At 40.2% G+C, this 20,990-nt stretch overlaps 1 protein-coding gene across 3 annotated transcripts; it reads right to left on the bottom strand.

The window, feature by feature from the left end:
- Positions 1–259: 259 nt before the first annotated feature.
- Positions 260–19,954, bottom strand: LSM14A (LSM14A mRNA processing body assembly factor). 3 transcript variants are annotated; one of them, XM_056361107.1, is made up of 10 exons: positions 19,555–19,954; positions 11,576–11,739; positions 10,175–10,307; positions 9,024–9,143; positions 7,064–7,240; positions 6,695–6,757; positions 5,831–6,010; positions 4,152–4,323; positions 3,041–3,269; positions 260–1,610 (listed from the first exon to the last, which is right to left on the bottom strand). In XM_056361107.1, exons 1-10 carry the CDS (start codon positions 19,673–19,675, stop codon positions 1,587–1,589), a joined length of 1,383 nt encoding a protein of 460 aa, XP_056217082.1. In that variant the 5' UTR covers positions 19,676–19,954; the 3' UTR covers positions 260–1,586. The 3 variants fall into 3 exon arrangements, with proteins under 3 accessions (XP_056217082.1, XP_056217081.1, XP_056217083.1); XM_056361106.1 differs by having other exon boundaries at positions 9,024–9,146; XM_056361108.1 differs by lacking the exon at positions 6,695–6,757 and having other exon boundaries at positions 9,024–9,146.
- Between the last annotated feature and the right edge of the window lie 1,036 nt (positions 19,955–20,990).

Genomic DNA, 20,990 nt, shown 5'->3' on the forward strand with positions numbered 1-20,990 from the left:
AGGGCACGCGGCAGGCCCGCCCCATCCCCGCCAGCGCCCCCTGCAGGCCGCAACGCGCCCAAGGCGAGCAGCGGCCGCCACCGGCCCTGCCCCGCCTGCCCGGGGGAGCCGCAGGGGAGAAGCGCAGCCGCGCGGCCCAGGAACCGCGATTCCCCCCCGCCCGGTCCCCGACCCCCCGTGCCCGCCGGTGCCCCTCCGCGCACCCTCATCCCCCCGACAACCAGCTGAAGCACGAGTAATAATAACACAAGACAGCAAATTAGGTCAAAACGTTTTAATCTTTGGATCCCTTTATTCCTGTGGCCTTCATATACATACACAGACACAAATGACCGGGTTTCTATTTCAGCATATCAAAAAGTTGTAACGAGTCATTCAGAATTGGCAAAAAGTCCGTCCTCTGTCATTTGTGATCCCGCGCTCTCAGAACCAGCATCGTTAATGTCTCCGAGCTATGGTCTATCAAAATGCAAACAACTTCAAACACTAAGAATTCTTTAAATCGCTTATGTCTACAGGTATTACAACAAAGTTAACATTTCAAGAATTGACAACTGGAGACATACTTTCATCCCAGGCATTCCAGGAGAATCACAAACTCGCGTGCCTGGCTCCATTATTAAAAAAAGTTAATATTTATCACTAAGTAAAATTAATTGCAAATTTTGACATATGAAAATTTCCTTTCTCCTTATTTGAAAATATCTCCTTAATTTGGTCAAATCCTGTGATATGCCGGAAACTACAAAACCAAATTCTTGTGAGAGAAGTGAAAAGCGTATCCAGTTTCATGTAATGGAAGAACATTTTCAAATATTCATTGTAGTCCAAATATAAAATCAAACATTTAAGCCTGAAAAGCTGCTAAAAGAAAGAAACAAAAACACACCCAACTAATTCAGTGTTCTTCAGCATATCAACTTTCGCAATAACACAGTATGTTTGCCGACTTAAAAATGTTTATTCTTTAAAAAATTAGTTGCTTTTTATACAGCTATACAAAGTTTGTAATGTTTCTTTGGCAATGGGATATAATGGAATTTTACAACTATATAAAAAGTTTCCTTTGCCTAAGAAACAGTATTTACTGTGTGTACATATCTGACTGACAAAGCAAGTTTTCTACTGTCCAGCACCCTAGTTGATAAAAGTACAACTATCTCAAAAGGGCTATTACAGGATTTCCAAAAAACAACCTTCAGTGGATCAAAACTCTCACAGTATCGACGGCCTTCTGCATACAATTGTCCTTACAACTTGAAGCAATTATCAAATACAGTTTAGTAATAAGAAAAAATCCTTTCCGTGATGAAAAAATACTTAAACTCCATCGAAGTACTGCTTTATAATTAACTATACATAAGAAATCACTTATCCTTCTGCTTCAAATATATTTAATGCTCACTGTTTTCAAAGATGGCCATTTTTCAAAAGTAACTGCATTATACCCCTTTGAAATTAAATAGTTAAATCCCAGTGCTGGTGACAAGTATACAGCAAATTAACTTCATTCTTTGCAGAGATTGAAACTAATTCTCTGGATCAAGAAGATCTAGACGTTCACCCGGTTTCAGCTTTCTTGTAGACTATGCAGCAACTTTGTTGTCTTTCTAGAGGGAACAACAGTAAAATATTAAAATTAATTCTGCAAAACAAGAATCACAAATTAATCTGGGGAAAGATGCACTTTGGTGGCTACTTCCCACCTTCCGGGATCAGGAAGGAGACCTCCCTACGCCATCAGGTTGGTGCTTGGTCAGCACAGCAGTGGGTGCCAGACCGAGGAAGCAGTGCATCGCTGACTAGACGTGTGCCACCAGTCCTCAGTCTTTACACCCCCTCCCTACTTATCAGGAAGCCTGTGAAATTCTTTCACTCAGGAATTCAAATCTTTAATCTTCAAATCCTCAGTTCAATTCATGCTCAGCTACCAAAAGTTTCTTTAAAATCACAGGATGAATTTTTTCCAACTAAGGAAGGAATAACTGAGGGATAGTCAGAAAGCTTCTGTGATTAAAAAAAGCCCAACCCACCTCACCCCCGCTTTTTTTAATATATATAGAAATATTTAAATCTGGCAGCAGAGAACAAAGATTCGGAGTTCAAAAAAACCTCCTAACTACTCATGCAGTAAACCACCAAGAAGAGTTCTTCTGCTCCACTCAGAACCGTTAAAGCCTACATTTACTTGCACTGATCTGGTTAACTGTATTCGTTACTGGCATGCTGATTAGGATCAGTATTAGCTCTGTTCCTTGACAAGCCGACGTCCGAGTTGAATTTACACACTTCATGCCAAGAGAAATAGCTTGTACTGAAATTATTGAAAGATTCTGGTTTTGTAAGCAACAGAGCTCTGCTGATTTACATAAATCTGTGTGATCAATGAGCTTTCATAAACAGAATTTACATTGTTTTCAAGAAAAAGTTCATCTAAGATACCAGCTACTGGATATAATTGTGTCAAGTTATAATGAAAAAGAAGCGTGTAACAGGACCTTACAGAACTCAAGTATTTTTAAATCTTCCTTTTTGCAAAGGGTCATTGCTATACTTCAGTAACTTCAATTACTGTATTTTAGGGGTTGTACAGGACCTTAGAGGTCTATAGGCTTTGTGCCAACTCAAAAATTCAAAAAAGCTCCAAAAATTCAAAGAAGTTGGTTGCACCTGAGAAGCAAGTCAAATTAGTCTCTCTCCATATTCCCATTTTACAATATTGCTTAGAAGAATGCAATTCACATGAACACTTGTATTAAATCTGCAAAACTTTTAGTATTAAAAAAACTTCCAGCTACAGAACAAGTATTTAGGGCACTTGAAGAAAGGTAGCTTTTAGTTTTGGTTGCTGCCGATAGTAAAATAATGTTATGTAAATAAAATTTCAGCATTAATGGACTTTCAATTAAGTAGCTCGGAGTACCTGCAAAATACTACTCAAGAAATTCTAGTTCAACATCAAACCTAAAAGCACGAGTTTTTCTACCACTGGTTTCCAAGAACAGTGGGTCAGGTCACAGTAACATTAAATGTATTTTACCCTATATTCAAAGTCAGCAAACTCCCTGCCTCCGCGACCTCCTCTGAATCCACCACGAAAACCTCGGGGAGCAGTGAAACCACCTCTTCCACCTCCTCGTCCTCTTCCCCCTCGGAAGCCGATCCCCCCCCTGCCTCTGTACCCTCCACGGCCACGATTGGGACGCAGCGGTATTCCGAAGGTCTCTGCATTTAGCCTTCTTTCTTCAGCCCAGGTGGGTCGCCGTTCTCTGCCACACAAAGGAACAAGGATTGGTTTAAAACACACGTCAGATCTAAGACTGCCTTGGCTTCGCAGGAATCGCCAGAAAGCCCGTGAAATTAGAAGTGATACACTAACCACATTGTAAATCTCCACATTATCTCTTCTGCAAGAGTCTAGGTGTCTGCCACAATTCATTTAACTCAACAAAAAGGGGTATGTTCCAGTATCATTAATTATGTATTAATAGTGCTGTAAGAGTTCCCCATGTAGAACTACAGCCTGTATCCTCTGCACACAGCAATATACATAAAATAAATAAATAAAAGCTGTCAGCAATTTAAGACAAGAAACAGAAAGTAAGAGTTTGCAGTTACAGATGTTACTTTACCTGTCAGTACAAACCCCCACCCCCCCAATTCAAAAGGGGTCAGCAACCCACACCATCCTGTCTCATAAAAAGGCGACAGCAAAATAAGCTTTCATTTTCCTGAAATGCTATCTTCCCCTTCAATCAACACTACTGGCCAAGGCAGTTATGTCATCTACTTAGAAACAATTACCAAAACACAGTCATAATTGATTTAACTAAAGTGGTAATTTAGCAGCAAAACAAAACCAAACCCCTATTTTAATAAATCTGGAAAGGAGATTTTAGGGCATGTACATTAAGTTCTAGAAGCATAGTTCTAAAACATTTAAAAATGTCTTCCTATTGATGTACTGCACCTCGCCCACAAAGAAATTCCGTACTTTATATTCCTGTTTTGGTTTTGCCCGCTCCATGTGGAAATAAGCTTTACTCGCTTCCAATTCAAGAGAGTCGACTGTAGTAAGTACTGCTGACCGAGGACCTTATGACATAAACATGCATTAAGTAGACTAACAAGCTTCCCCTTGCAGGCCATACCTATTGTCATCACAGGAGATGTTATCAAAGAAGGATTTGGTTTTGTCGTAGTAGCAGTTGGGTCCAAGTGGATCTTCCTCATCCGCATTCCCTTCACTGTTTTGGGTATCAACACCTGAGTCACCTTTGTCTTCTCCATTTACAGGCTTCTCTGGTTTCTCAAGTTTATCTTCTGGATAATAAAAAAAAAACAGAAGCCTTCCAGACCATCATACTAAACAAAACAGCACTGTTAACTTATTCCCAGACAGACAGACACGAACTATACCGAATGCTCAAAAATACAAAAAACTCCGCCAAAATTTAATGTGGAAGTCAAATAATTTGACACAAATTAGGATGTTTTGCTGCTGCTGCCTGGAGGTTTGATATCCTCTATATTCTCTATGAGTTTAATTAACAAAACCACCTGTGGCAGAATGGATTTGACAGCCACCTATTTTCTAACCTCCTAGCTCCCTCCTTTCCAGTCTTAAAAGCCTCACTCAGTCATTCCTCATAAATGTCATTCCGTGTTTTTGCATGTCTCTGTCTTCCGGCTTCGCTGTCATCTCTGAGACACACAGCCAGCATTTAAGACATTATGCTGTGAACTGACTTTATGATATATTTCTTTCCTGATAATGCCACAAGTTCAACTTACTGTTTTGACTGGTACTGAAAAAGCAGCCGATCGTTCAGCATAGCTAACTATTATGACCATAAACTCATTCCTAAATGCTTACAGCTTAACGTCTCATCATGCTGTGCATGAACCTCAGATAGCCAACTCAAGCTCTCCGCAACACACACACACAAATTACCACTCTGTCTCATAAAATATTTCTGTAGCTTTTTAGGGTTGGCTTTCCCTTTCCTCTATTATTTTGAAAAATGAGTATCAACAGCAAACTGCCAACTCATTTAAAAATGATCCAGAAAAAGAGAAAAGCACCAGAGAACAAATCCAATGGGACTCAACTGGTGGTTTTTCCCTACGCTGAAATCTGATCATTTGTTCCTACCTTTTGTTTCCCAGCTTTCAGCCAATCATTTACTCAAACAGGGAACTCCCTATTTTAACTTGTAACAATTTTGTCCAAAAATAGTAACAGTAGTAACAGCCATGTTAACAAACAGGTGGCTAGTCACAAGAGAATGAGGGAATTAAAAAGACAAGCCTGCTGGAGAAACAGAAGTGTTGGCAATATGGATTCAAACTGCTCCTGTGTTTCTATGGAAAAGGAAAAAAGCAAAAGAAATGCTGGAAATGTTCTCAAATTTAACCTCTTGTGCATCCTCCAGCAAAGTTCTGATCCCAAACTCCTGTTCTTGTGATTGCTTTTGGTCCATTAATAATTGAAAACATAAAGCATGGGTTGTCTTCTATTAAATCTTTTCCAGAACTCAGAAGTAAACTCAACACTATTGGGACTTCTGCTCAAGTAATCTGCATTTTTAACCAACAGACTCATTAGAATATGCTTGCTATTTAAAAATTCCTTCAAAACTCAAATCATGAACCAAGTATCTGATTACGTAGATGATCTCAGATTACTTGTTAATTTTACTTATTTCTTAATGACTGCAAGCGAGACTAAATGTGGTATGCCACCTTTTGAAAGTTGTTCTCCAAGGTAGGATATTAAAACAGCAAGACAGTTTTTCCACACTCAAATTTTAAGCAAAAATTGGTTTACCTTTCAGTTTAAGTTTATTATGAAATTCTCTATCAATTTCCTCCTTGTTGAATTGTGCATTTGCACTTTCAAAGTCAAAGTCCTTCTCAAACTTCATTGGACCATCCCTCCTAATGCCAAATCTTCCTCGGCCCCCTCTGTGACCTCCACGGCCCCTCCGTGCTGATGGTCCACCTGGAACTGAAAAGAGGGAAATTGTTCGGTTTGGTTTTGTAGACTGGATTTTCGTTGAGGGTGGGGCATGGTTGGTTTTTTGGGTGGGGTTTTTTATTTTGTTTTTTAATTCCTGGTTAACAGGTCGGGACTTTATGCATCCTCTTCCCGCACTTCTGTTGTTTAAAGTCCTGGCGGAGCAGCTTGTAATTTGTAAAATCACTTACAATAATCACAACAGTGACACAGAAAGCATAATGGTACTAAACGACTTTCTAGAACTCATTAAAAGCTTTCATAAGAAGAGTTAAAATGTTAATGACTTTTCAGTCAAGTATTTTTGTAGAAAGTTAACACTTTTTTTTCATGCTGTTGTGTTTATAAATCCATTAATAGTGCTTGGTTTTGCATTTTTATTCAAATTGCTTAATACAGAGCAAACAGAAGAGATTTTTCTCTTTAACGCTGACTTTTTGTGCTTGTATTATTCTGGCCCAGGGCAAAGTTATTGTTACCCATTAGAAACAATTATGTAAAAGCCTTTTAATAGATGAATTCTTTATTACTGTAATTTGAACTGCAAGATTTCTGGATGTTAGAAACAAAAGCCCTCGCAGTTTTGCAAAGTATACACAACGCTGTACTTTAGCAGACTTGAAGACTTAATGAAGTCTGAAAACAATGATAGCTATTTCTCAAAACAAGATTTACCAATTTGTCGTTTGTTTTCATTTCTGAGTTCATTTTCTGATCTTGAAACCTTGTGTGCTTCAGCTAAAGTTGGAAATAAAAAAATTATTTGTTTATCCTATTAGGTATTTTTGATCATACTTTTGTATATAATTATATGGTTCAGATTTCAAAAAAATCCAAACCTATAAAAGCAAACCACAAGTTTAATTCTTAAAAGAAAAAAAAAAAACAACTTAGAATATATGCTTGACTTTAGAAAGCAATTTATATAATCCAGGTCTCTGCTGACCAGTCTACCAGCAGGAAAATTCCTGTATTACCCTTAAAAAAGAGCACTTCATATGTGTATGGAAGAAAATAAACTGTATGAAAATTATCCAAAACTACCTCGTCTGTGCTCTTGATTCTCTAACGATTTTTGGCTAGCAGACACCAAAGGTCTGGCTGGTACAGGACTCCTCCTCCCAACTGGTGCTGGAGTAGGCAAGTGGGCTGAAGCTGTTTGTACTGCTTGTTCCATGGTGGGGCTCCTTCTCAAGTGATCTATCTGAGGGCTGGAACGACCTGGGGAAAAAAAACAAAAGAAAACCAAAACCCAGAGTTATTTCTCATCTACAGATTTGAGTTACTGGTCTCAACCAATCTAGGCTGACAGATTTATCTGCCTTACCAGTCAAAGACAGCTGTGTCCAAAGAAGAAATAAATATTTCTGCACCCTCAGATCCACTAATCCAGAATGAAGGATACTTAGCAATTTCCCTTCCCCCAGTCTAAAAGAAAAAAATGGGTAGGACAATTAATCCCTACCAACCCATCCATGATGCGCATTTAGCTATGGAATGAAATTTTTTGATTGACAGGAGGTAAAAATACTCTGCTTCCCTAGAAAGCCAAGTGGCAAGTGACTGCTTCCAGAGGCAGAGAACCAGTTGCGATACTGAAATTTCATCTAGTGCACTCTGTTGTATGATTACCACAAAATAAATGAACAGTGATGGCTACTGCCAGCCATAACGCAGATGAAGGAGCTGTGAAAGCTTCCTCACGAAGTGCTGTTCATACATTTCAATTTGCAGCATGAGTGACTAGAGCCAGAAGCATGATTAGAATGGAGACATTTGATCTGGCCAGACAAATTTATGACATCACATAGGTAAATCTACTAAGAAGTTAGAATAAGACTCCAGTCCCAGTTAAGAAAGTAAGACTGCATTCCATAAAAAAAGCTGAACAAAAAAACCCAATAACCCAACCCCAAAACCAATCACACCACACTTACAATCTACAAAGATGACAAAATATTTTTAAAAGCTAACACACAGAGGAAAAAGCTTTTTAGTGCCCCACAGTAAATTCTGTGGCAGAACGTATTTCATCTGGAGAATATGTCATATATTAGTCTGAGAATCATACAAGTTTTAATTTCACCTACAGAAAACCAACCTACTCTTTCAATAGAGACAGCATAAATGCTCAGCGTACTTTTTTCCCCCCTACAACTAACGCAACACAGTAGAATCTATTTTTGGTAATCCACTCAATCCTAGAAAGCACAAACCTCAACTAGAATTTTGGAAAAACACCCTTGTTTGCTATGAAGCCTTCTGCCTTTTAACACGACTGCATAAACTTAAAAAAAGCATTAAGAATGTATCTTAGCACACACTAACTCACAGCAATAAAGAGTAGAAGAGCACGAAATAAAGTCTTGCAGATTTTAAGGAGCAGTCTTAAGATACCTGCATGAAAAGTGAGGGTGAAGGTGCTCAGCATCTCTTTTTTTCTTTGCCACTCTGCATCAACCATTTCCTTTTTGCTTCTTTCTTTCTCCAATATTATACAAACTATCCATACAGTTTCTATCACTATTAAGCTGACTTAACTGCCATGTCACTATCTCTACAGGGAGTCAAGCCGGCTGTTAATGTTATTTACATAAATATGCATTAACAAAAAATATTGTTAAGAATAAAAATTTAAAAATTATAAGCAGGACTTCAATCATCATGAAGTATCTTCAGTTTTGTCATGCTATCAGTAAAACTATATATAGAATTTCCATATGTACCTATTTGCTAACATTATTCAACTGAAATAAGTCCTGCTCCTCAATACAGATGCTTTAAGGATAACAAATGTGTTGCTAACAGTTATGTATCCAGCATGCCAAGATGTAGGAAAACACATTTAAAGAGCAAGAACAAAACCTCTCAGTGCTTTCTGGTTTTAATACCAAGTGTTTTCATGACAGAATTCAGCTAGCTTCGTTAGCATTTCTGGAAACTACTTAAGTTATGGGGGCACAACTGGTCAAAAATGATCAAAGAGTTATTCAGTAAGATTTACCTTGAGACATCTGTGTTTTTAGAGATCTTGCATCTGTTGTAAATGCAGAACCCACTGCAGTGCTCTGGGACATGCTAGCGCTGGCCGAAGAGTCTGTTCCAAAAGATGTTAATGAACCTCCTGCTTTGAAAGAAATAATATAGTTGTAAAACCTGGTTTAGACTTTTTTTTTTAAAATTAGTACTAAATGATTAGTGAAGCCATATTAGGTGTATTATAGAATGACCACCTAAGTCTGCCATTCCCATACACTTGGGAGTTTAATGAAATGTATGTATTCATAGTAAGTTGGTAAAACTAACATCTTGATGCTTTTTATCTAAAAATAAGTAGAAAAGCACTGCTAACTGAATATCACAAGTATTAACATAGCATAGTCATAACAGCATCTTACAGAATAACAAACAAACATTATTGGCATATATTTCACTTAACAGCTTTAACCAAAAATATGACTGTCACATCTTATTAACTGGTATCAAGATATGGCCAATTCTACAGCCTTCTTTTCGCATGGCCAACATTTTCAGCACCATGAGTAGCACTGATGCCCTAACAGTTACAAAAATATATGTAAAAACCAAAAAGGTGAAATAAAAACCTTTTGAGGGAGGAATCAAAGTTGGTTGGTGAGTCTAAGAGAGCACGTGCAGTATAAAAGAATACTTCAAGCATGTACTTCGTGCCAAGCTAACCTCTCATGCATAGCTGCAGGAGTGTGCTGGCACACGGACTACTGAATAATCCAACCCCTGGGTTAAGGCACACACCACCTGGTCGGTCAACCTGGGATACCAGATGTTGACAGCACAGCTATGGGGCTTTTGTGGAAGGGGTGCCCCTGCCACTTGGGAAATGTAAGGAATACACGATCAATGTAATGAATATGTATGAAATAAAAGGAATTCATAAATACAGGAACCTTTCCCCACTTCTCCCTCTGAAATAGGATGTTTAGTTCTCAATCATAATTGCTTTGATTTGACTACGAAGAACTACTTTTGAGCTGAACTGTGGGACTGATTACAGATAGAAGACTTGGGATCTGCCCTTAGGGTAAGACTGATGGAATAGTAACCACTGATTACTGTCTAGGCACAAGCCTGCAACTTCACTTATGGGAAAACACCAAATAATAAAAATGAACATACCAACTCCAACAGCACTGAACTGCTGTCCCACCAGTGGGCTTGGACTGAACTGACTGTATGCAGGCATTCTGCCAAAAGGACCATAGGACCCCACAGACTGGAATGAAGATGTAGTTGAAGATCCTAGTGAAGACTAAAGACAAAAAAACAAAAAGCAGGAAATAGTTCTGCAAGGTAAGATGTGCAGAAACTCTAGAACTATTCATTAAATTTACCTTACCACCACCACTGTAGCCAATACATATAGAAGACCTAAACATTCATAAAGTTGCATTTTTTAATATCAACAATTTAACTGCTTTAACACAGAAGCAAAGACAACACAAGAAAAAGAAATCACACACGTTATTCTGCATGAAAACCCAAACCAGGTAACAGTTAGCAGAAAACATTTTCACAAGTACTTAGACAGTTTAGAGAGCACTTTTACCCTTTCCAATATCACTAACTTGTGAAAACAGTACCATAAAACTTTGCACACTTTTCTCTACAACCTCACATACTGGACTCTTCTGTCAAACGGATGTGTAAGCTTCTGTTGGCAACTTGAAAAATGTCCTCTCTTTTCCCCTAAGTTTCAAAAGCCACACAAAGAATGAAAGACCCAAACATACTGGAGGAGGGTGGGGTTACTATTACTGGGGTTAGCAATTTCACAGATCACAGCTGCCACTTACAAAAGGAGCTGCACCGAATTTAGCAAAAGACTTTAAGAAGATTGCAAAGGTAATTTGTAAGGAAATATCAAGAATTTTATATTATGGAATTATCAAGTTCCATTTGAACCATCATCCATCTTGCTCTCAGGGATGATTTTAAGACATCCCACAAGCACAATCAACAAGACAACAAATTTTAAAGATCCAAAGTAACTCTCTCTCAGTCCATTTACTATGAAGTAACAGATTAATTCACCCTCAAGGCTTCAAGCTGCAAGCTTCTCTCCCTTCAGCAACCAAGTATTCCCTTTGTAAATAGCTGCCCTTTAGTATAAAGCCTATATAGCTAGATAAAACACTTTAATCACTAATGATCTGAAGAAATTTCAGTATCTACTTCATTTGACTTATACCAAGTCTCATCTTTCCAGTAAGTCTTGCATACGTGCCCTCCTAAGCCAAGTAGCTTCAAAAAAAGGCATCAACGCCTACCAAAAGTCCTTAGCTGTTTCTGAAAAACTGTCTGCTTTGGCATCCGGTACATTACGCTAGAGTTACATTTCAACCTTGAATTGCACAATTAAAGACACAATTCAAAAGAAGAAAATCTTTCCAGAGTTCTTAACCTTGGGTTGTGATCTTTACAGCAATAAACGTTTTAATTTTTAAACACTCACGTAGAGGGTACTTAAAGCTACCAGGTTTTAGCTTCAGCAACATCTAAAAATATTTTTTGGCTTACCTGAACAATAGCAGGATCCTGTGGCAAAGAACATTGAGGCTTTGGTGGCTCACAGACAGTTAGGTCTTTAATGTCACTGCCACGGAATATAATATACTCAAAGACTTCATCACGAGGTGGTATAGGTCTATCAGTTGGTCTATCTTCTGTGCCAAAGGAGCGAACTGCAAAATCGAGGAGAGAGAAAAAAATAAGAGCATCCTCCATTCACCAAAAAAGTTTTAAATTATACTGCAGAGATCAACAGCTTTAGAAAGAGTAATATTCTGTTGAGCAAAAAAGCTATCTATTAAATAGACAGCATACTCTTTGCCATTATCAACTGGTCAGACATAAGTAATTTGATCTTAAAAATTTCTGTTAAAAATCAAGCACAGACACCTCTTCTATTCCTTACTGAGACATCATTTATGCTGTCACTCACACATTGAGTATTTTGACCGTTTCGTGAGGATAAGGGGCAGCAGCAAAGCAGTTTTTGCCAAGTTCACACTTTCTGGATATTATAGCAGCAGCAACACCAACAAAGGCTGGTATGTCAGCTCTGTGACTCAAGGACTAGATGAGTTTACATACTTCATATTCTGCACTTGTAAATTAGAAAAAAACCCGCTACTACTACTAGAAACTAGACTATTAAAAATTACCAAAACCAAAGCATTTCTCAATAGATTCAAGATCTGAATCAAGTTTTACATAAAAATTAGAAATTCTGTGGTATGTACATACAACTTTTACTAAGCAAAACGCATTCTTGCTGGTGTAAGGTTCATATGATCTCTGTCAAGTTAAACTCACTGGGGCACAACTGTCTTCCTCAGCAGGTCTGCATAGTGTGCAACATATCAAGACATTAAATTTATTTTTATGTACTGAACTGCAACAGTTTTCAGATTATGTAGCGATGAAGTTTACCATGCTTTTCCCTTTGCACTACATATAATCACTACCACTGTACACAGATAGCATCACTTGCACTACCCTTTCCAAGGCTTCTCACCTTGAGACTGCCAACCGTAGGTGAACATAAAGTGAAACAAACAAGTGCATCTGAGTAAGAGCTACGTCTCCAACAGCTGGAGTTTTGTAAGCAAAATTTAAACCATTAATTGAAACTAGGGGGCAGGAGGGGGAATCATGACAGTCACATTCTACTGAAAAACAACTTGCTGCAGCTTTAACAATCCCTCCTGATTGTCTTTGTTCTAGCCTTTTAAAAGAGGTTTTTTGTTTGCTTTGTAAGGTACTACAGTTTATGCTGAGAAAACATCTGTATTTTGTTTTAATTTACCAGAATTAGTTTTCCCTCCATTTTCAGATGCATCAACAATTTGGAGACATCATTAGGCACTTATTTGCAGCCATAAAACCATTAGTCAAGAAAAGCAGAGTTTCCTGTAGAGGTGTACAAAGTGGTACAGAGTCATTTCTCAGGCTGCACCAACCATCTTCCATCACTGCTGCTTCTTCTAATACTGCATAAACAGAGCTTATCAGTCAAGTATTACAAATATTTTTGAGAAGCATAATTCAGGGGTAAAGAGATCAACTCCACACTACAACGAAAAATAACATTAAGTGGTTACAATTATCTTGTTCATACTTACATCATCTACTGAGCTGAATTTAATCAACTTTTCTATTTCTGTTCATCTGAAAGTCTGCTCTGAATGGTACTATAAAATGTAAGCGCTGTAAAAAGGCATATACTGTTAAGTGAATTTCAATCTTTGTAAGATAAAAGTCTTTTCTTTCTCTACAGAAAAAGATAATCTGAAGCTGAAGAATTTGCAGAAATTAACTCTAAGTAATACACAATAGCTTAACAACATTGTCAACTGGTCATATGCATTACCTTAGTTCATTCTGTTGCTTTCTATTCATCAGGCTTTTCTATCTCACTGACTTGACCGAGAGAGAATCCACCCTCACTTTCTGGCCATCCTATACTCTATTGGATAACTAATAAATTAACTTGGCTCTTCATTCCATCATTTGACCTACTGTCTCGGTAAGTAAAACTGAAGTTGATTTTGCATTGGTTCTCTCTGTCCCACGCTGAAATGGTTGCTTCAGTAGCCATTTTGTCTATGAAGGTGCACAATAACGGCCAGAGCACGATCAGTAAGTTACTGAAGTATTTTACTTTCTAGCGAAAGTGAAGGAACCAAGCAGCAGGAACACCATGAAAAAGGGTAGTAAGCTAGAGAATCACATCCCACCTTTACACAGAAATTAAAGTAAGATGAACTATGGAAGAAATCTGCTTTGAAAGTACTTCTAAGTCAGCACTACGCTGCATGGATAAGTATTTTACTATTAATACCAGCATCACATGACACATATAGCAATACTTAAACTCCTAGCAATTACCTTTCCCTGTTCTAAATCAATTAAAGAGAAAAGTGAACAACCTAACTTTCATCTAATGACACCTTAAAAGAGGTAAAGGTATTTTACTGTATGTCAAAAAATTTATCTTTCTCCCCATCATAAAGTTATGAAAACAGCAAAATGAAATGTTTTCAATAGCAAAAAATTAATCTTTCAGAGATTCAGTTGTCTGTGCAACCAGACCAAGACGCTAATAAGGTCCTCAATAGTTTTGCAACAAAACACATAAAGAACCGCTACTAAGAGTTCGGGGTTTTTTTCCCCTACCTCTCCCCTGCCCCAAACCAAACTGGTTTTAGTTTCTGCAAAATATAAAGACAATTTTGTCCAATGAAGACAAGCTCTGCTGGAGAGGGATAAGCAAACTTGCTCTGATTGGGAGTTCAACCTTCCCCTCTCACCCCGCAACACAACAAAACCAACCATTCCCAAATCTAATTTCCTTCTAAAGCAAGGAACCAGAACTGCATGTGCAGTAATCTAAGAAAGCAGTTCAGGATAAGGGCTACTGAATGTTTTTGCAGTATCTATCCCAACTAGGTTCTTCAGATAGCAGTACAACATAAAGAGTTGAATGTTACATTTAATATTTCTCAAAGGGATAAATAGCTATCTTTCCAGTTTCTTCTGTCCTAGCTTGGATTAGGATATTACATAATCTGAGCTCACTCAAGACTAATATAAAAGGTGGCCAGTGCAACAAGATTTCAAAAGAAATAGCTTTTACCATAGCTTTGCATAATCAGAAATACTAAGTTACCAGAGTATGAAAACCACAAGGTATGGAAGCGGCAGCAGTCGTAGAGCTCTATCAAGCACTCTCTCTTGGGGTACTTCCCCAGACTACACCCCTCCTTCAGAACAAGGTGCAGTGGTTCATATATAGCAAAATACTGAAGAGTGAGAGGAAATGAAAATAAGCACGTGGAGGATAAGGTAATCTTACAGCACTTACCAGGACTATGGTAAATCCATTTAATCTTACTTTGGTCAATTTAAGTTTTTTTGTGGGTTTTGGTTGGTTGGGTTGGGTTTTGTTGTTGGGGTGGGGTTTTTTTTTTGTTTGTTTATTTTTAATGAGTTAAACTGGCTTAGGGTCTTGCTGACTAAAGGCAACCATCACATGTTAAAAGCAAACTTATTTCTTGTCAGCATAAATACACACAATTAAGTACCTAGCTAGAAAGAAACCAACACTGTTGAGTCTAACAGGATTCATGCATGTGACTTTTTGCCCAAGTAGTTCCGCCAATTTCATATCAAAGCGCTGCAAATATTTTTGTACAGATTTTGATTGACTTCATTCAATGTTACTACTACACTATGTTTCAATGTATATTACTGTATTATACTACTATAGCATCCCAGGAAAACATCGCAGCTTTCCCTATCAATTAACAGAAATGATTACCCATTGATTAACTCAGAAAAATACGGTGTTAATCAGAAGCAAACCTATATATTCTACTAGCAAAAGAGGACTGGTCCCACATAACGTGAATCACTGGCAAATAGGTGGTTCAGTCTCTGTATGCAGCACTGACACAATCTTATCAGCCTGACTTCATACATCGCATACACACAGAGAAATCAGTCTCCCCCCATGCTTAAGGCACCCAATGAGAAGCATGACAACTATGAGACCACTTCAGCTCCCACCTCTCTGCAATACACCACAACCATTTCCCTATAAACATGCTCAGATGCCTGCACACCACAGTACAGGGAAAGTATTAATGTGAAGGAACCAGTTTGTGGCAGGCTTGTACCTTCTGAACAATTAATTCAGTCTGCAGTCCCTTATTTGCAGGGGTGGTAAGTTAACAGGCAGACAGATATGAGAGAAGTAGCCAGGAGTGCGCTTTGACAAGAGGAATTTTTCTGCTGTGACACACTATGCACAGGACTGGTTTGGCACACATGCCCTAAACCTCAATACATCAAGGAAGCATGTCACTTAACTAAAAAAACAATTTCATAAAAACTTGATACAGATTTAACACTTCCCTTCCCTGCTCCTACCCCTGAACTCTAAGAAATGCTTAAGCCTTCACCAGAATTTAACTTTCTTCTGTCTATGTCTCTGAGGCTTTCACTCAATTAATACTGCATAAAAGTCTAAAAGAAAGGGAAGTTTTCTTTTTCATGTGTCGTTAGACTAGGGAAAGACTATCACAGATGGCTGAAAATGCCGCAAGTTTAACTACTATTCTGTTAACAATATATTAATTATAATGGTTCCAAATGCAACTCTCAGTGGTCCAACAGCTGATAAGTGAAAACTGATGCATGATACCAGAGAGACAGCATGTAATTTCCTTGTTTCTTATACTCAAAATCCTAAGGATTCCCTTTTGTTGGCAGGGAACAGCCTTTTCTGACCCAATGTGACTGTTCTTACACAGCTTAGCCAGATTAAAAATCTATCTCTTCAAATAGGTGCCTTGAAATAGGAAGACATTCTGTATCACTAGCATGAAAGATCACATCTAGTTTTAATGCTGCAACACACAAGATCCACAATCTGTCACGATTATTCTGTAACTGCCCCAGGTAGGGCTTCAATCCGTTTACAGCAAGAAAATTTTACTCTTAACCACAGCTTGCTAACACTTTATTCTTAAATTGGTTGGACTTAATGGTGTTTAAAAACCTAAGTATGAATTAGAAAGATGAACTGGAAAAACATGCCAAGTTAATTCAACTTGAAACTTGAGAATAAGAGTGGATGTTTTTTGGTTCCAAACAGCAGCTCTGAAAAGATGGCAATCCAAAGAAAAAATATGCGCCACTAACACATAAAACCCTAAAATACTTGTATAGCTTGCTTAATATTTGGAATCTGACATAGATGGAAGTCTTCCTCTAATGTGCGTGACAGAGGCCACAACTTTTGCTAGTGGCAGGATCACAGCTTTGTAAATAAAATGCTGATTAGAGAATTGTAGGAGATTGAACCTCAGTAAGTCAAGACTACAATCAGCAGTACCCTGTCAGCAAAAACTTATTTCTGTCTAAAATTGCAGATTGAAGAGAAATGAAGGCATTCCACACGTACAACTTCACAAGATTGATTTCAGACTTCAGTTTGCCCACAGAAGTCCTATTATTATGCAAATCCGTAGTTATTCAAGAACAGATTCTACCTTTACCTTTGCACTTTATGAAACAAACAATTTCAGTGATTTTAGTTAGGAAATTAATAAGTCACCCTGCGCTTGACCCAGGTTAACAGTCACGTGGAGCCAGCTACATAGCAGATCAACTGGAAGCAGGAAGTCACCTTTTGGGGCCTTTTTTGTCTCTTTTTGGCAGAAAATTTGACATTTGTGCCAAAGATCCATGGTCTGGTTTGACTGCTGTACTCGCCACAGGAATAAGAGATAACAATTAACTGGTCAACGTATTTACAGCTACTGACAGTTCAGAAGGAAGATCTGCTTTTTTCACATATGGACCCAACCACAATTAACCACATTTGCCACCTCACATATATGCTATCATGTCACATTCATATGACCTAAGTCTTCATTTATTCAGAAACTTCAATACTCTAGAGTTCAGCATTTTGTTCACAAGCACAGTGAACTGTTTTGGTCTAATACAGTTGTTATCAGCTTCCAGATTGATCTCAAGATTTTTGGTTCCAGGTGGCCTAGAAATACTGGTTTATTCTCTTCTGAATCATGACACTATTACAAAACACGCATTCTTCAGCTAACACAGCCAAGTTTTATTAAAGCAAATTTAATGGTTTACATTTACATTTCTGATGAGAGCTATGGGAAAAAAGTAGATTAGATTTGTAACTGTAGTTTGATCTATCTTAAATATGTACACTTTGGCAGATATGCCATAACATGACTTAACCACACTTGAGAAGTCATGCAAAAGTGGCTTGGTCAGCACTAAACCTGTCTAATTTAGGGCAAGACTATCACAAGCTCCTCAAGGTCGATATTCTTGTAAGTGCTTTTGTACAAACCTTAACAATCACAACATGCTACTGGAATTTCTAAACATCTATTCACAGTGCTCACCTTCTTCTCATATAAACAAATACTATCTGTCATTTTTAAACAGATAATGCAATTCCAGAAACAGTAATTTAACCTAAAGGCAACCTCAGAAGTGGAAAACACATCTTGAAAGCTACATGCCCCATAAATGAACTATGCAAACCTGGGACCTGGGACCAAACCTACCATAAGGCATTTCAAAGCATGCATACAGGAGTTCATAAACAAAGCAACCTATTTCTTAAATAATAATTGGAAGGGGGTGTGGGGGTGGGGTGGTCTTAAAGCGACAATGCACAAGAACAACAATTACCACAAAGGCCAATGTGAGATGAAAGCAAAGAAACTGCTACGTGGTAGCAACTCCACAGACTAACGATTATAAACAGCACCTATGTAAAATGTAACAGACTGTCGTTATGCTAGAACGCTAAGCCTATCATAGCAAACAGGAACTGAGGTTTGGAATGCTCTCAGTCCCAAACACTTAATTCACATGAGGAGCAATTTTCCCCCTTACCTGATGGCCAGATAAACTCTCTGCTTTTACATATGCATTTAGATTATTTAGCAAGACTTTACAGAGTCAAGAAATGTAAAATACCACTGAGTTTTGCAGAATCTATTAAAAAGATGTTGTTAAAAATTCTATGTTTTACCTGAATATTACACACTCACTGCCACGACTAATACACCTGTATTGAGTGTGCATTATAATGTGCAAGAAACAGCAAAGTCCTTTGGACACCCAGTTTCAGAGATTCTCTATTTTACTCCCCAGCCTCTGACTAATCATCTCAGTAAACTTACCATCCTAACTTTCTTACACATACATCAGCCTTCTTTGTCGATAACCTAGCACCCACAGGACCCCCTTTAGACCCGAGCTGTCTCCTACCCCAGAATGAAGAGTTCCGGCCCTGTAACCTGTAGGTCTGGAATTCTTACGATGCAAAGAAATCCTCTTCCCAGCCTTCCTCTCCTGCACCGCTTCCGCCGCTTAGGGTTTCATACTTTTACTCTGTTCGGGACTCCCTGGAGCAGCCCCTAACGAAGCAGCGTCCCTAGCTCCTTTTAGCGACGGTCCCGCCGCGGCGGCTCGGCGCTCTCCCTACGCCCTCCCGCAGCCGGGGGCGCAGCCCGCGCGGCGGGAGCAGGGGCCTCCGCAGCGCCGTCGCGCCGCCGCTCTCCCAGCCCCTCACTCACTTCCACCTCCGCCGCGAAGCGCCGCGGGTCGCCACAGCCCCGCCGCAGCCGCTCCGCCGGGGAGAATGGCGGGAGGACGCGCCGCCGGCCGAAACTACGCGGGCTCTTCCCAAAGCACCGCCAAACCCCCCTCGCAGCTGCTGCTGGGCCCGCGTAGGCTGCAGGCCTCCCCCTCGCCGCCCGGGCCTCCTCATCGCCACGGACGACTCTGCCGCGGTTTCAGGTTCTTGCTCGATCCCCGACGGGCCCCCAACGGTCCCCACGCCACCGCACGCACCGCGGTCCCGCTCCCCACCCGCCCCCTCCCCGAGGCGTTGCCGGGCCGCCAGGGCCCAGTCCTCTGCTCCGCCAGGTCCTTACCCTTGGCCAGCGCCACAGTAGAGTTTTCGGTGTCAATGGTGTATAAGATCCCTTCATAGCGGATCTCGGCCTTGGAGATAAGGCTGATCTTGCTCCCGATGTAGGGCGTCCCCCCACTCATGGTGCTGGCTCCTCGGTCAGGGACACCCCCCCTCCTCCCCTGCCGAGCGCTCCTGAAGCCAGGCACACGCAACTAAACAAGCTCGACTCAAGAGTCGTAGTAGGCGCTCTACTCCTCCCGCTTCGAGCCCGACCTTCCGCCGATCCCCCAGCGACGGCTCTCCCTGCGCAGACTCCCTCAGCACACCCCGCACCAAAAGCACCCTGAAGCTCCCAACATGGCCGCCGCCTTCATCTTCCCTCAGAGCCGCCCCCCCTCACTCCAGCCGCGAAATGGATGCCGGGAGTGGAGCTGATCTCGCGAGAGCTGGCGGCTGGAGGCGGGGGGGGGGGGGGGGGGCGCTGAGGGGAGGGGGCGGCCATTTGGGCCTCATTAGGAAACTGAGCGGCCTTGAGTCCCAGGGCTCTTCGGCGTCTCTTGCTCGGTGCGTGGAGGGCGGCTTCTCCGGCGGGCTCTGCTGGGTTGTGCCTCGTCGCGTTTTCCCGGCCTGGTCCGGCCCAGGAGTGGTGCGCGGTGCCGGAGTGGTGCTAAGTTGGGGCCGTGTGGGGCCTGTGGCTCCCCGTCCCGGGCTCCTGACCGGCGCGCCGGGGCTTGGGGCTAGCAGCTTGGAGCACCCCCCATGCTGTAGCCTGTCAGCACCGGGGGATGGGAAAGTAGGTTTGGTGATTTGAGGGTTGGGTGTTTTTTTTGAGAGAGGCCTGAGCCGCTTGTGACTGAATGCTAAATTGTGAGTCTTAATAAGCAATAGGGAATCCAGTCATGTGAAGAGCTGCAGAAGTTTAGGTGATGGTAACTAGTTTATATTTCAAGGGGGATTCCATTTTACTCAATTAGTAATGTGTTAGGGTAGTCGGACTTTGCCAAGCAACATTAAGCAGTGCAACTGTTGAAATCTTGACTAAAGTGCAAAATTAGGAAAAAAATACCCTTTTAGTACAAGTAAACCCACACCAAAAATACCACTGTTTTGAGATTGCACTTAAGTTGTCCACCGTAAGTAAAAATCACAAATGAGCTTCCTGTTAAGAGGCTTTGCCTGTGAAAACATGTAAATGCTTGGGCACCCCCTTATTTTTTCAGCCTAGAAAATTACATGCAACAAAAACTAACTTCTGGAAAGAGTACTTAATAGGTTTTGTTGCAGCATCTGGTTGCTAATGTGTTGTAAAGATTCAGCAAGTATTTTGTTCAGAATAGGGCTTTTAAACACAATAGCGAGCCAGATTTTTCTGGAAGGCCAGTGTGTTTCTAAATAGCAGCCATACTAGACTTCTGGAAACTATGCCCAAGTTTAACTGTGAAGTCATGGAGGACT

The sequence above is a fragment of the Falco biarmicus genome, chromosome 15 (assembly GCF_023638135.1).
Source record: "Falco biarmicus isolate bFalBia1 chromosome 15, bFalBia1.pri, whole genome shotgun sequence".
Taxonomy (NCBI): Eukaryota; Metazoa; Chordata; class Aves; order Falconiformes; family Falconidae; genus Falco; species Falco biarmicus.